General features: G+C 43.3%; 1 protein-coding gene across 1 annotated transcript; it reads right to left on the minus strand.

Moving 5' to 3' along the window:
• Positions 1 to 13161: 13161 nt before the first annotated feature.
• On the minus strand, positions 13162 to 14459 carry dctpp1 (dCTP pyrophosphatase 1). Its single transcript, XM_019862378.1, has one exon. It carries the CDS (start codon positions 14152 to 14154, stop codon positions 13693 to 13695), a length of 462 nt encoding a protein of 153 aa, XP_019717937.1. The 5' UTR covers positions 14155 to 14459; the 3' UTR covers positions 13162 to 13692.
• Positions 14460 to 14675: the final 216 nt, after the last annotated feature.

Below are 14675 nucleotides of genomic sequence, written 5' to 3' on the forward strand. Positions count from 1 at the left end.
GGGACCCCCGGAGAGTGACGTTTGATTTGCTTTAGGATGACATCATCAGAGATTGAGGATTAAGAGGCCCGAGGTTAAATGAACGCAAAAGAGTTTCAGGAGGATGTGCAAAAGTTTTCCCTCTCAAAGTTAACAGTTAGTGCCTTATTGATGGAATCTGCTCACCTTGGAAGGTGACGGAACAGGAAGTGACATCCTGCCTTTATGCCACTCCAAAAATGTTTTGGACATAAATTGAACAGGAAGTTATCCGTTTTAGTTTGAAGAAAACATTTTGGCGGTGGATTGCAGGAAAACGGCTTCTAAAGTTTGGAAAAATTATCCCCCGTTCATATATTCACTGAGTGACATCAAATTTGGTGGATATGTTCCTCATAACAATACCCACAAAAAAGTCTCAGGCTGTCCATGCCCAAAATTAAACAGGAAGTTGTCCATTTTGGTTTGTAGCACTGAGTTACCTCTTTTAGCGCCGTTGACAAGAAATGCCTTCAATGGGAATTCAAACAAGGAACTCCGCCGACGTCAATTGCCGTCAGCTATGTTTTTTTTTATTTTTTTTTTTTTAAATAAAGTCTTGGCCAATTCTTATTTGTTCATTTAGCAGGAAAAGTTAAAAAACAAAAACAAAAAAAACATCGACTATGGCGAGCAGATGGCAGCATTGGATCTCACCGTGTGTTGTAAAAATGTGTAAGCTCCTAAAACCTGGTGGACTGTCGGAAATGCGACTGTTACAAGCAGCTTGTGAGTGATCAAAGTGTTTCTCGTGTTAACAAAGACTGTCACAAAAACGAGATGACTGAGACTATTTAAATTTTGAAGTAGAAGCGATGAGGTAATGCACGTACACACACACACACACACACACACACACACACACACACACACACACGCACACACACACAGGCGCACCACATGCATGGCACGCATGCACACACACACGCTACTAAATACTATGACTACTACTAAATAGCGTGCAAATAGTTTGTAAAGTTTCTCAAATCTAAAATTGTTACGCTGGTGATTCATTGTAAATACATTTTCTATCAAAAGCACATTTTCATTGTTGTTGATATTTTATAGAAGAAAAAGACTGTTGAGATGTTTGAGGCATCACTAAAGCAACAATTATTAGCATCGAAAGCCCCTAACCTACCGAGTGTTTGCGTCTATAGCAGATGTTGATTTTTATTTTTTTCCATTACGGTTTGTTTAAGGTCGCAGTTGTAAAGATGTTGGCCAGATGTTCTGCAACAGTTTTAACAATTGCGAATTTTCTTTTTGTTTTGTTTTTGTTTTTCTTCTCTTTCAGTTTTTTCTTGTCTTTGCAGTTCCTTGAGGTTTTGCCTTTAAAAGGGGTGGCGCGAGGGACCCGTTCGTCGCTGCTGGGGCCTTTAATTATGATTAGACTTTATGATTTCCTTGTCTTGAAGGCATTTCAAACAGTTCATCCCAAGTTTTATTTGTTCTTAGAATTGAAAAGGCTGTACCGTATATGCGCATAGATCCGAGCCACATTCATCCTCCACTCATTCGTCAACTATTTGGAAAAGCGGCGAGAGAGCAGGGGGGATGGGGATGAGAGTTGCCGCCGGGGCCGCTTTGCTACACTTCACAGGCAGCCATCTAATTACTTTTCTTCCTAACTAACTAACGAGGACTCTCAGAACAGCAGGGGGAACAACAAATATCTAAAGGGCCCCGGCATAATCCCCCCCACACGGTATATATGCTCTTTCACAAAGTATAAAATAAGAATCAAAAAGAAAGTCAAGCGGCTGGTGATACACAGCATCTACAATGAAGCCCGGTTATTTGTAGAAGTTTGGGACCAAGCACCGACATGAAAAGTGCGTTATGGTTGCCCTCTGACTCTTAAAATATTGCATATGTTAAAAAGTTGGGCAAAGTCAAAATTTCAAAACAAACTTTGAAAAATACAGGCATGTATTCTTTATCCTCTGTGAAAACAACAAATGTTATTGCATCTTAGGTGAGACACTCTTCTTCTGCGTTTCATCACTGAATCTGTGTGTCGTAAATATACATTATCCTGCCCCCGGTAGCACGGTGCACACACCCGAGCGAGCTGCAGGATGCCCTTTGGATTCGCATGATGCAGCATCTTTCTATTTAAATTTGTTGTTACTGTATATTTTCATAAAACCTAATACTGAAGAGTGCCGTTTTTATGACTATTGAAAAACATTTGTCGCCGGAACAGATTAAAAGCATTTCCACTCATTTCAATAGGAAAAGATGATTTGAGATCAGATTTTTTTTTTGTGCGTGTGTTTTGAGTGCGACCACGGGATGATTCAAAAGAAAGAAGTCAAGGCATCTTGTAGGTGCGTTTTGCAAATTGTGAGTCACGAATCGGCGGTGACTCACTTTTATGTCTATACACTCAGCTATTAGTTACATTTAATTTCACACCACATAAAGTTGGCTGTCATTATCCCCCCCCCCCCCAACCACCCCACACTGTGAAACGTGCTCAAGAGCTCGTCAGCCGTGGAATATGCGATACCTCCGAATTATTGGAAATCAAATCATGAAACAATAAAGCCCATCTGCCTGTCGTCAGCCCACCCACTCACTCACTCGCTCACTTGTCTTAAAAGCAACCTCTGTTATCATTCCGTCCTCGTCTTAATGCGTCTCCAGATAAGCCACGAGAGCCGTTGGGTTGTTTTTTTCCAAATGGAAGTGATTTGTTTCTTTCCTCCCTTGCCGCCGTTATCTTCAGCTGCTTGTAAAAGGAGGGAAAATTTTTTACTGGTGTCTAATATGTAAAGTGCAGCATAAAAGCATCTAAATTAGCGTATAGCACACGTCAATCCCTGCAAATGTGACATTTATAGTCAGCCGACGTCCCGGAATGCAACAAATGACTCAAACGGAATGAATTCCTGCCTCAAAAAAACGGCAATATTTCAGGCCTCCGATTTGGCGAAGTGTACGAGTGAATGGCTGACTGTGATGAAAGTCGCAAAACGGGCTGACTGATGACAGGACGCGGCTGCCGCTGTCCATCATCTGCACTCACTGGACAGATCATTAGGTACAACTTATGACGGTCAGTACAAGAACGTACGAAGGAGAATGCGTGCAGGGCGGGGAAAAAAAATGTTCGAAAAAGTACTAAAGACACAAGAATAATTTTATCCATATTCTCACTACCACACTGCTTTCGCACATCACACATTCCCCCACTGCCTTGATACCAAGGAGTTGCACGAAGCCCTTTATTATTTTATTCATTTTTGTTTTTTAAGAAAAAAAAACCCACCAAAAATGTCTTTTTACGTCTTGGCACTAAATGGTAGGGTTTTTGCAAATGTATTTTTACATTTCGGCACTGAATGAGTTCGGCGTTCACTATGACAACTTCACAAATTTCTACCCAGCAATTGTGGCGTAATTGGTCAGCTGTAATTTTCTGGCAAAATATTTTGGGGGAAAAAAAAAAGAGCTCAACAAATATGACGGTGTGTAAATAAATGCCTTGAAACACCGCCGGCCACATTTTGCCCACCACCGCGTTTCAGTCTGGCTGGCACAATCCCGTAACCCCGCACAGCTACTTCCAATGTATCGTTGAAGCGACTCGGCACCGCAATTAAATGCCCAAAGCGTTGCGTGCTCGTGATTGAGGATGCTAATTAAGACCTTGCGGGGAATGTGACATTTGCACGCCGGAGAGGCCGAGCGTAATGAGGGACGACGCTGCCAGCGCGGGGGGTTCTCGGGACACTCGTTCAATCGGAACCCGCTTTTTATTGATCGTGATGCCGAGCGGTATATTGACAATAGAAGGCGCGCGCTTCTCCACACCGTGCACGTCTTTTGTTTTATGGTCACGCATAAAACGTAGACAAGCAATCTAGCGGCACGGCCAAACAATGACAGATTGTTCGTTGCGCCCCTTTTCTTTCATACGGCAACGGGCCACAAAAGATTGCATCGCCCCGTCTTGTTCGCCATAAAAAGATGATTTTGGGGTGCAAAAAGCCCAAGGCGAAAAAAACCCCACCGGTAGTTCAAAGACTTTGCTCTCTAGTTTCTTCGTTGTTTAGTTAGCTTGCATTTTTGTTTGTTCGCTTTTTGAAAAAGACGTAAGCGACTTTCTCCAAAAATGTTTTATGCATACTGCATGAGATTTTATTTCACATCAAGGTTATTGAGGTGAACAAAAAAATATTGAAATGGCCGAAACAAAAAAAAAAAACGGAAAAAAATATATTTTTCTTTACAGAATAAAACAAAAATGACAATGATTTTTTTTTAAAGAAAAACAACTAAAAGTTCATTTTACTTTATATAAAAAAATATAAATACAATGAAAATGTCCTTCGTTTTTGTCTTTGTCAATTTATATCATATAAGAGCTTTACACAATACTTTGACCGTTTTTTATCTTGCACTCGGCAAATACTCCATATATTTAAAAAATATATAACTAAAAGTAATACTAAAACTAATAAAAACTAAATTATTACGAAGAAATTCAATCAATAAATAAAAATGAACAAAAACTCAAAAGTAACTGAAAAAAAAAAGTAAAAACGAACTGACATCTAACTCTAATAAGAAAATCCCAAACAATATTATAACACCTGTTTCACATCTGGGAAAAGATGCACATTTTCTTTTAGGCAACTGTTTTACTTGCTAGTTAGAACCTTTGTTCTTTTATTTTTGGGGCAGCTGGACTTCGGAAGGCAACATCATCAAACCTTGTGCTGTATTTTTCAGACGAGAAATCACACTAGTCCAAAAAATGCTTGCAAAAAAAAACATTTATACAGGGGTGTGTAGACTTTTTATATCCCCCGTATGATCCAATGAAAAAATGTTTTTAGCACCGTCTGCGAAGTTTATTCCAAAGAAAATCCAACTTTTTTCCAAGTGAATTCTGATGCTGCGCAGCAGGCTTTGTTTACGCGACTGTATGATTTATTTTGCTCTCATTGGCCCCCTAAATCCAAAGCGTTCCGCCTGCAGGGGGTCCTGAATTAGCCTCGTAGAGCTGTCAAACGGAGCCCTCGTCTTGGCTGCTAATTATTTCTTTTCTTTTTGGAAAGAATGTGCTGGCTGCCTTACTCTGTGATTCTTCCGCGTTGAAACATGCAGTTAAAGCGTCACAAAAAAATGCAGCACGTCGGGCGAGAACAACTCGCAAAGGCACAAATGATGCATTCTGGAAAATTCGGAATTTTCAGAGCTTTCAATGAATGCAGGGGAACAAACGGAACGGAATTCCACTCCAGTTCCGAAAATTGTGGCCACAGTATCCCGCATTTGTAATGACGGCGAAATACCCCCCCCCCCCCCCCCACTCCAAAAAAAAACAAAAAACGTAACTATAATATTCACAATTACAAAATTTTTGTGAGAATATAAGTGAAGGCAAAAATCTGAATATTACCCGTGAAAGAGGCGATAAGAGCTGCACTGTTATGAGTCGAGTCCAAATATCAATTTTGCAGCCTCGTGTCGAAGCGGCGACAGGAACTGATTGGCTAACAGAGAGAAAGGAGGCGGGCACATGACGGGAAGTCACATTCCTCAGTCAAAGTGCTGCTAAGACAGACGCGAGATTTATCTAGAAATCGCCAGTCGGCGTCGATACGTTCCCAACAACTCTGAGATGAGCTCAGCTGCTAACAGAGAGAAAGGAGGCGGGGACATGATGGGAAGTCACACTCCTCAGTCAAAGTGCTGCTAAAACAGACGCTAGATTTATCTAGAAATCGCCAGTCGGCATCGATACGTTCCCAACAACTCTGAGATGAGCTCAGCGTTCACACTTGCTGTAATTTCTTCACCCACCACAATTGAATTGCCGGCCTCCCTGTGTGGAGTTTGCATGTTCTCCCCCGGGCCTGCGTGGGTTTTCTCCGGGTACTCCGGTTTCCTCCCACATTCCAAAAACATGCATGAACACTCAAATTTGTCCCGAGGCGTGAGTGTGAGCGCGGATGGTCTTTACGTCTGTATGTGCCCTGCGATTGGCAGGCGACCGGTTCAGGGTGTCCCCCGCCTACTGCCCAAAGACAGCTGGGATAGGCTCCGGCAACCTGCCTCTGTGGCCTTATGTGTGTGCGCCTTTTTTTCTGTCCATTTTAATATGAGGGCCTCCGTGTCCCTCTTGTGTCTTTGTATGTAGTCACTGTGCGTGTGCGCAACCACCACCCTTCATAACGCGCACGCCGACTTCAAATTCAATCTCTCGGGATTCCCAAATAGATGAGCGTGCGATAAGCGTCCTTCCCAGAATGCCTAATCTCCGCCCTCAGCCTCCCGCCACGCCTCGGCCCGACATCGGACTGACGACGCCTGCCGCCAAAGTCAAATCGTTCCATCTGCGCCGGAATTGATTGGTCCCTCTCCGGGCCTTCTCTCCGGTGGCCCTCGGCTCGCGTGATGGAGGTGCATCCTAATGACGTCCCGGTGGCCAGGTTGCCGTTATTGAAGCCGCGCGCGGTGCTCGCCAGACAGCGGCAAATTGAAATTGCATGAGTTGGTCTTGCTGGGCCAAAATAGGGAAAGGAAAGGAAATTCAAAACGAGGATGCTGGTTAACCGATGAAAAGGTACAGCACTCACACCCACAAAAAAAAAAAAAAAAAAAAAAAAAAAAAAGGGTTTGAATGACGTTTCGATATCTGCATTTGCGACAACCTGCCGGATTAGGACAACTAACTATTCTACGATGTGTAATCGCAATAGAGAAGACGCTTGGTTATCAGCTTTTATACAAATGGGTGCATGTCTGTGCGATGAATCACATATTGGCTCTTTGGGAGGTTGTGTGACTTTGACTGAAAACAACGTCCCTTTAAAAAAAAAAAAAGGGGGGGGGCGCATTGAACCTTTTATTGTCGGACATAAAAGCGGCCATTACGGACACAATGTCACCCTCCTCCAGCCTGAATTAATGGAGCCGGTCCAGGGAAGATGGCCGCCATTAAGGGAGGCAGGGCGGGGGGACACGAAGGCAGGACGCTCGTTGCCGCTCATCCATCCGCCATGCGTGATGATGACAAGTTCATTGCTATGTCACAACCTCCATCGGGCATCGAGGATTATTTATTACAGCCGAGTCGTATTCTCGACTTGGGAGTGTTCCCTCACATATTCAGGATTTACTTATTTGCGCATCTTTTTCGAGTATTTTCTGTTGCGGGGGCGCCATCTTGTGGTATTTAGGTGCCAAGGAACTATGTTGAAGTGATTTATGTCGTGTTTTCCTGGCATATTTGCGGCAGCAAATCTTGTGAGACGTCATCTCAGGCGGCAATAAAACAAATTGTCAGATTCTTTTTTTTTTACTCCCGTGAATACTTTGCCCTACTTGGCCCCTGGTGGAAGTAGACTGTAACCAGCATGAGATATAAAAGGCCACTTGGTGACAATAACGCTCTGCAAATCCATGCCGGCTTCGTCTCCGTGACATCATTCAACTGGCTTCAAGATGAGCAGTTTTCATTTCATTTTTGTTTTACCTCACCAGGCCGTGTGTGAAATCAACAAAAATCCAAGAAGACTGAATAAAATGAAGCAGCGTCTTTAGGGACGAGCTCCAAAAGCTGCTAATCGGCAATTCATGCAAACATTTTACGCAGAACGCGGCCGTGACCCACATTTCCTTAAAATGTGCAAAAAATATGCTAAAAAGCACTGACGCGTCGGGGGCGTTGGTCTAATTTCACCACTTTTCCCGTCCCTGTGTGTGTTGTCGGGATATTTTGTCACCTAATTATGCGTCAAGATGGCGTTTTTCCACCCGCGACTTTTCCACGTCATTGACATGATTTCATTTGCATTGTATGTCACGGTACGACTTAGGGCAGTGGTTGAATCATCGCAGCATATCATAGCAACTCCCCCGCGGGGTGTCATTGACACGTAGCACCATGTTTTCACTTGGCATCTGTTTTTTTTGTTCAAATCAGTCATTTCAGAGTCCTTGAAAAGTTTGGAAAAATTAGCCGCGGGGATCCAGTTTCACCAATCAGCATTAAATTTGGTGGCCATGTTTGTCATTACAACAAAAACAGCTGTGATCAAAACTAAACACCAAGTTGGCCATTTTGGATCGAACCGGACCGGCAAATTTTGAGTAAAATTCCATGAAAAATGGCACCCGCCACCAGTTTCACCGACAAACACCGAATTTGGTGGACACGTTGATCGTAACAGGACGCACAAAAGAATCTCAAAGACCCGTGCCCGAAACTGAACAGGAAGTCAGCCATTTCGATTTGAAGTAGACATTTTATGTTGGATTTCATGAAGATGAAAAGTTTGGAAAAACTACCACCTCACACAGTTTCACAGATCGCCATCAAATTTGGTGGACTTCTCTCATCACAACGAAATTTAACAGTAGGTCAGTTATTTTAGTTTCAAGGAGATTTTTTTTAGGTGGTTTTATGTAAATGGAGCCTGGGAAGTTTGGAAAAAAAAACTAGGCCGTGTCACTCCATTCCAAAATTGGCATCAAATGCGGGCGGACATGGAAAAAGTCTCAAGGACCCATGCCCAAAATTAAACAGGAAGTCGGCCATTTTGGTTTCGATTCAACCGTTTTAGGGCATATTCCAGGTCGCATATGCTACAACCAAATCCGACGAGGGAATTTGGCCAAATGAGCCCCAACGGTACGCAAGAACACCCACGATAGATGGGCAACTCGAAATGGCAACGCTTTTTCCACCTACGCAGTCGAATGTTGACGATGCACATCATCAAAATGTGACGAGCATCGTGAAAAGCCTCCGCGAGAAAAAAACACACAAAAAAAAAAAAACGGCCTGAAAAGTTCGCAGAAAAGTTCGAAGAAATTCATAGAATGATGGATGGATGGAAATAATTTGACAATACATAAAAAATAAATAAATAAAAACCAGCGCTGGAGGACAGTAGAAGTACTCTGGGCCTCTCCCGTCCCATCTGTCCTTCGCAGAAAAGTTTGAAGAAATTAATAGAATGGTGGATGGATGGAAATAATTTTACAATACATAAAAAAAAATAAAATAAAAACCAGCGCTGGAGGACAATAGAAGTACTCTGGGCCTCTCCCGTCCCATCTGTCCAGCGTTTGGCGGTGGGAACGGACCCCTTCAGCGACACCCCCTTAATAGAGAGCGGTGCGCCTCCGTCTCTTGAAAAGAGTACCAGTGCCAATGGCCTGGCTTTTGTCCGGTATACCCCCCCCCCCCCACCCCCACCCTCGTCCCACAGCGTTTCCCTCGCACCCTGCGCTTGTATTAGGGAAAGACATGCGTTTTGTTCAAGTGCAAATGAGAAAATGGGATTCCAGCTGGGCGGGTCTTCCTTTGGTCAAACTGTCATTTCAAATGTTTTGACCTCACGCGAGATCAGTCGTGATGGGAAGAAGGTTCCAACACGGACGCACGCACGCACGCTTGTCTTATGCAGGCAGGGGCAGTGAGTCAAAAACGAGAGCAGTCATAGCAAACCGGCATGACAAAACTTTGCATTCAAATTGCAGAAGTACGATAAAATGTCAACGCACATCCGCTCTTAAAAGCCGTTCCGCCAATCAATCGGCGAAAAGACGGAAGTGATGACGGCTCTTAGGTGGGGAAATGCATTTAGGAATGGAAGGCCCCACCTTGGCCCGATCTGTTGCGTTGAAGAGGAGTTACTGCACATTTCAAACTTTTAATACGAGTTGCCGGGTTAAAAGTTTTGCGCGCCAAAGTGGAAGCGTGTCACAAAATGGTCAGAAATGAAGCCTTTCATATGCCCCGTAACCTGATCAAATGATCAGCTATCCACTTTAGTAACCGCTGTCCCTGAAAGGGTTAAACCATTTTATTTGTCAATATCTGCTCGTCCAAATATACTGTATGTATATTTTGATTTTTTTTTTTAATTCTCCTTTTTATTCAAGTCGATTCAACTGAGCAACAAGGTGGCACTCTAGCGCCCCCTTTGGAGCAGCTTCCACTAATTATTACGAAAAAGGATCCAAAAATCCACCATTTGTCACACGTAATTCAAACCCTCGCGTCTCTCCGGCGACAAAACGAATCGCGCGCGTCCCCCCGAACGAGAGGCACATTTTGTTCTCTGATAGTGTTTAAAGCCTTTAAGGACCGGCGATGCTATCGCCGACCGTGAAAATGTTTGCCGTTTATTGATGTTTTGTTTTTCTTCCCCCCCCCAGTGATGAAATATGTGGCAAAACCATCGATCCCGAACTCCATTTCCTCGTCGCACAGCGCCAGAGAAAAGCAATTATGAGGTAATATGAGACGAGTCGTGTGTACAATAATTAAACGAGCCTCCCTGTAGATGCCGGGATCCCACCCCCCCCCCCCTCCACAAACACCAACACACACAAACACAAAAAACACACATGACGGTGTATTCGCCGTGAACTTTAAGTCCCTGACGAGGGGCTGATTTATCTCCACCGATAGTCGTGTGGGGCCGCTTTTGTCAGGTCCCGGAATACAAACCTCCCCTTGGTATTATTGGGGAAGGGGGGGGGGATAAGGGAGGGGGGGGGACAAATGGAGAAGAAGAAGGAGCAGGAAGTGGCGACCGTGTGATGACCCGGTAAGAAAAGAAAAAAAGGGAAAAAAAACCCGAGCAGAAATGCAGAGAGACAAATGGACGCGTGGACAAAGGCGCCCAGGGCAGGTTGGCTTCTGCTGCACACTTGATCACAAAGGCAAAGTTGGGTCGGCTAGCAGGGGCTCATCGCTATGCTGGAATGAAACACGCTCGCCTGGTGTCGATGCAAAATGTCTGGATAGTACTCCGAGTTGAACAACAAACATGAAAAGATCATGCCTGACACTTTTCTGGCTGCATTTGAAGGACATTTCAAATTAGGGCAACCTTTTAAAAACAAAATCCTGAAAATAAGGCGACATTTGAGGGTCATTTGAAATAGAGTGTGACATCCATCTTTTTTTTCTCTCTGCAATTGATGGACAGTATGATGTCATCTGCCTTCAAATACAGCCTCGTTGCAGCCATCTGTGGGCAGCGGCGATAATAGTGACACATCCTACAAAAAAAAAAAAAAAAACAGCACCCACTTGTGCTACTCTGACCCATTTTCTCCACACTTTCAAGATTTTTTTTTCCTTCCAAGCCGCCCGCATCAGGTTGGCAATGAAGGGAGAAAGGGCTCCCCCCTTCGGTGGTCCGTGTCTGAGTGAACGTGAGCCCCCCCCCCCTCCTCCTCCATAGCAACGGTGGTTCGTAGCAACAGTCTCTTTGACGGAGGATAGCCTTGGAGGCCATTCAGAGAGTGCAGTTGAAGTACAATGCGCGCCGCTATCACCGTGCACCACCTCAACGTTCACAATTCATCCCCAGAATAGTTTTTTTCAGACTTTTCATTTGGATTTATTTTCGTTTCTATTTTATTCACATTGATGTGGTTTTCGTGTACAGTAAAAATACTAAAACAATGTTTCCGTAAATTGAGAAGTAACAATGTGTTTGAAATATTTTCAAAAAATGAGAGAATGTTATTTTTATCAGTACATGGAGACATGTAAAGTATATATTTTTAAATATTTAAAAATTCAAATTCAAGATGCAGCTTTCAAAAATATTTTTGGTGTGTAAATGAATTCATTGTTTGTTTTTTTGTTTTTTTTTAACTTATATACTGCGTGTATGTTTATGTTCCACAACTCCAAGTGAGCATTATTCTCCTTTCTAATGCCGGAGTTCTGATACGAGTCCAAGAGCGGCGTATGAGAATCTCCCCCTGGGTTCAACGCACAAAATGAGAACAGACAGTGCAGTCGGGCTGCTTTTTCTTGAGTCCAGTTCCCGCAGTCACACTCCGCCACTTTGATCAGTCAATACTGAGCTGAGCCGGGATGTCGCCGCCGGCCGGCCGTCGTTCTCCACGCGCCAAACGTACGTCGGCATGCTGGTGGTGGAGGCAAGGAAAAAGCTTTCTATTATTCAGAAAAAAAGCCTCTCGCCACGCTCACGTATGAGACGCACTGTGATCAGTGGTGAGGCAAACCATAGTGAACACTTCTCTGGCACTGTCAGTCAAAATGAACATTTTGTGCTGAAAATAATTTTCATCACAATTCGTGACCATCTCGGTTATGTCGTTTCTTAACCCTTATGCAGTAATACAGATTGTTGCGTTTAAAGTATTTGTCCCAAATTTGGTTGCACTTTGAGGTGTGACAACTTTTTTCACTTTTGAATTTTTTTTCACTTTCAACTTTCAAAATGTTCAGTGGCATCCTGCCAAGACATTCATACATATATATTTTTATTTATTTATATTTGGCGCCCTCTATGGGCCACAGCAGCAGGAGTGTGTCAATCACACACTAACTATGCTGCATATGTCAATAAAAAAAAACAACCAGTCCAAATCTTGCATATGACATAAATAGAGCCTTGAATATGTCACCAAACCGCAGAAACAGAATTTTTCTTCATGCCTGCTTTTTTCTGCAATGGCCATTTCAAAATAATGCAACATAAAACGTATTTGTCCCAGATTGGGCTACGATGTGATAACTAAGTCATTTTTGAATAAGATAAAACACCGGGTTTAGAGTCTATTGAAAATTGGAATTTATAATGGCCGTCAATGTGCCATTTTTTGGATTTATACTTGAAGCAGTGGCAAAATTTGTCACGATGTCATATATACCCACTATAATGTTCAAAAATGTCCCGCTTGCGGTCATTTTGAACTTTGACCCCTTTTGACATCCTATGCAAAATTTCAGCTTCGTGGAGTTATTTTTCACACTTTTGGCTGTGTGTACAACTGTCCAACTGTCCAAAAAAGACCCGTGACGATCAGATACTGCATAAGGGTTAATACTGTCATAAAGACAAACAAATCGGCAATGCTACTCTACTCTGACTCATTACATTGTAATAGGAGTTGATTTACGCAGAGGATAAAGCCTTGTGGGTACTGTCTGGTTGTGTTCAAATATTCATTTATTAAATGGTTATAACACAGCACTATCAGCGCTACTCGCTAGCCCGTCTAATTGCGTTTTCAATTATGTTTGCCTTAAGCTAGCAGGGCCATTTTTAAAGCAATTTTATTTTGTTTGAAACACAAAACGTAGTATTGTCTTTGATGTTTATCTTGACAATCAACTTTAACTGGGAGAGACAAACAAAGCCTTTTTTTAATGGAATGTACATTATATTTACAGTACAATGTACACAGCAATGTAAATTCTTTGGAAACTGGTTTTGCAATCAGCTGTTCATCATGGTATTTATTGTATTTTCATCATTTGTCAAATGAATTCGCTTTAAATACAAAAAAATTGAAAACTTTCATGTAATTTTAAGCAAAAATACTCTGTTGGAATGACGACTGTAATTCAAAGTTAAAGAACATTTTACTTTGAATGCTTTCACAGAAAAAAAAGCACACGTGAAACGAAAAACGCGGGGCTTCTGACATGCCTATAGTTTCACAACATAGTTATATATTACATTTGTGTGGACTATTTCCAAATGGGGTTTAGATGACCCATGGAAATGAATTAAAAAAACGTAAAAGTCTTGTCGTCTGTCTGAAAGTAACTTTGAGCACGAAAATAGTTTCAAGACCACTGACTGTGTCCAAACAGCAGCTGAAGACATGATCGCCACCACCAAAGTCCCACATTGTACAAAAATAAAATCAGTCCTTATATTCGGTGTACTTCTTAGCCGAGCCGTGCACTTTGCTTGCGGGGTACTTGAGTCTGTTCAAGGCCATTTTGCGGAGGACAGCTTGGGGCAGGTCCACGCGGCATTTCTCGGCCAGCTCCACCAGGTAGATGAAGACGTCGCTCAGCTCATGGGCCAGCTGCTCCCGCTCCGAGTCGCTCCAGTCGGGCAGGCCTTCGGCCACCTCGCCCTTCCACTGGAAGAGCTCCGAGACCTCGCCTACTTCGCCCACCATGGCCAAGAGGAGGTTGCGCGGCTGGTGGAACTTGTTCCAGTCGCGCTCGTCGGTGAACTCGGCCTGCATGCGACGGATGTCCTCCACGCTCGGCTCCGGGCTGAAGGTGAAGCGATTCTCCTCACCCGAGGTACCGGCATGTGACGCGGTCCCGTTCACCGGACCGTTGTCGCATATCTTTCCGTTTGTGGCCATCATTTTGAAGCAACGTCGTTCCAAGGTTTGAGCTCCTTTTCCAACGAGTCCCGCCAAACGTTAACCCGGAAATACGTCATTTTAAAAGTAGTCTGGGATTTGTAGTTTAACGTCCGGTACACGCGTTGAAGAACGACTCTTCCTGCGTGGAGCCACGCTCCTTGAACATGATACTCTGCAGTGGCAGAGGGGTCCGCAACAAACTGCTGAAAAGAACATGTTCAAATATTTCGTCATTTCCCTACTTTGCTTCCCCCTACTCTCATAAGTCCATAAACTACAAATCGCCATTGCCTTGCAAGGGCCTCGGTCTTGTACATTCGGTGTAGGTGTGCGAACTAAAGAACGTTTCACGAGATACGCTATCCTGATCTGATTTATTTTGAACATTGACAAATCAAATTGTACACCGAAACCATGATTGCTAGTTTTCACAAACTTTGCGAATTTATTCAGTAAATTGAGCGTTTTTTTATGCCGAATTACATTACCAATTTTGGTCTTATAACCTTGCAAGTTTATTC

This window comes from Hippocampus comes, unplaced genomic scaffold, assembly GCF_001891065.2.
Source record: "Hippocampus comes isolate QL1 unplaced genomic scaffold, H_comes_QL1_v1.1 scaffold7, whole genome shotgun sequence".
Lineage (NCBI taxonomy): Eukaryota > Metazoa > Chordata > Actinopteri > Syngnathiformes > Syngnathidae > Hippocampus > Hippocampus comes.

Coding starts and splice junctions, on each gene's coding strand:
- dctpp1 (XM_019862378.1), bottom strand. CDS start 14,154: ATGATGGCCACAAACGGAAAGATATGCGACAACGGTCCGGTGAACGGG.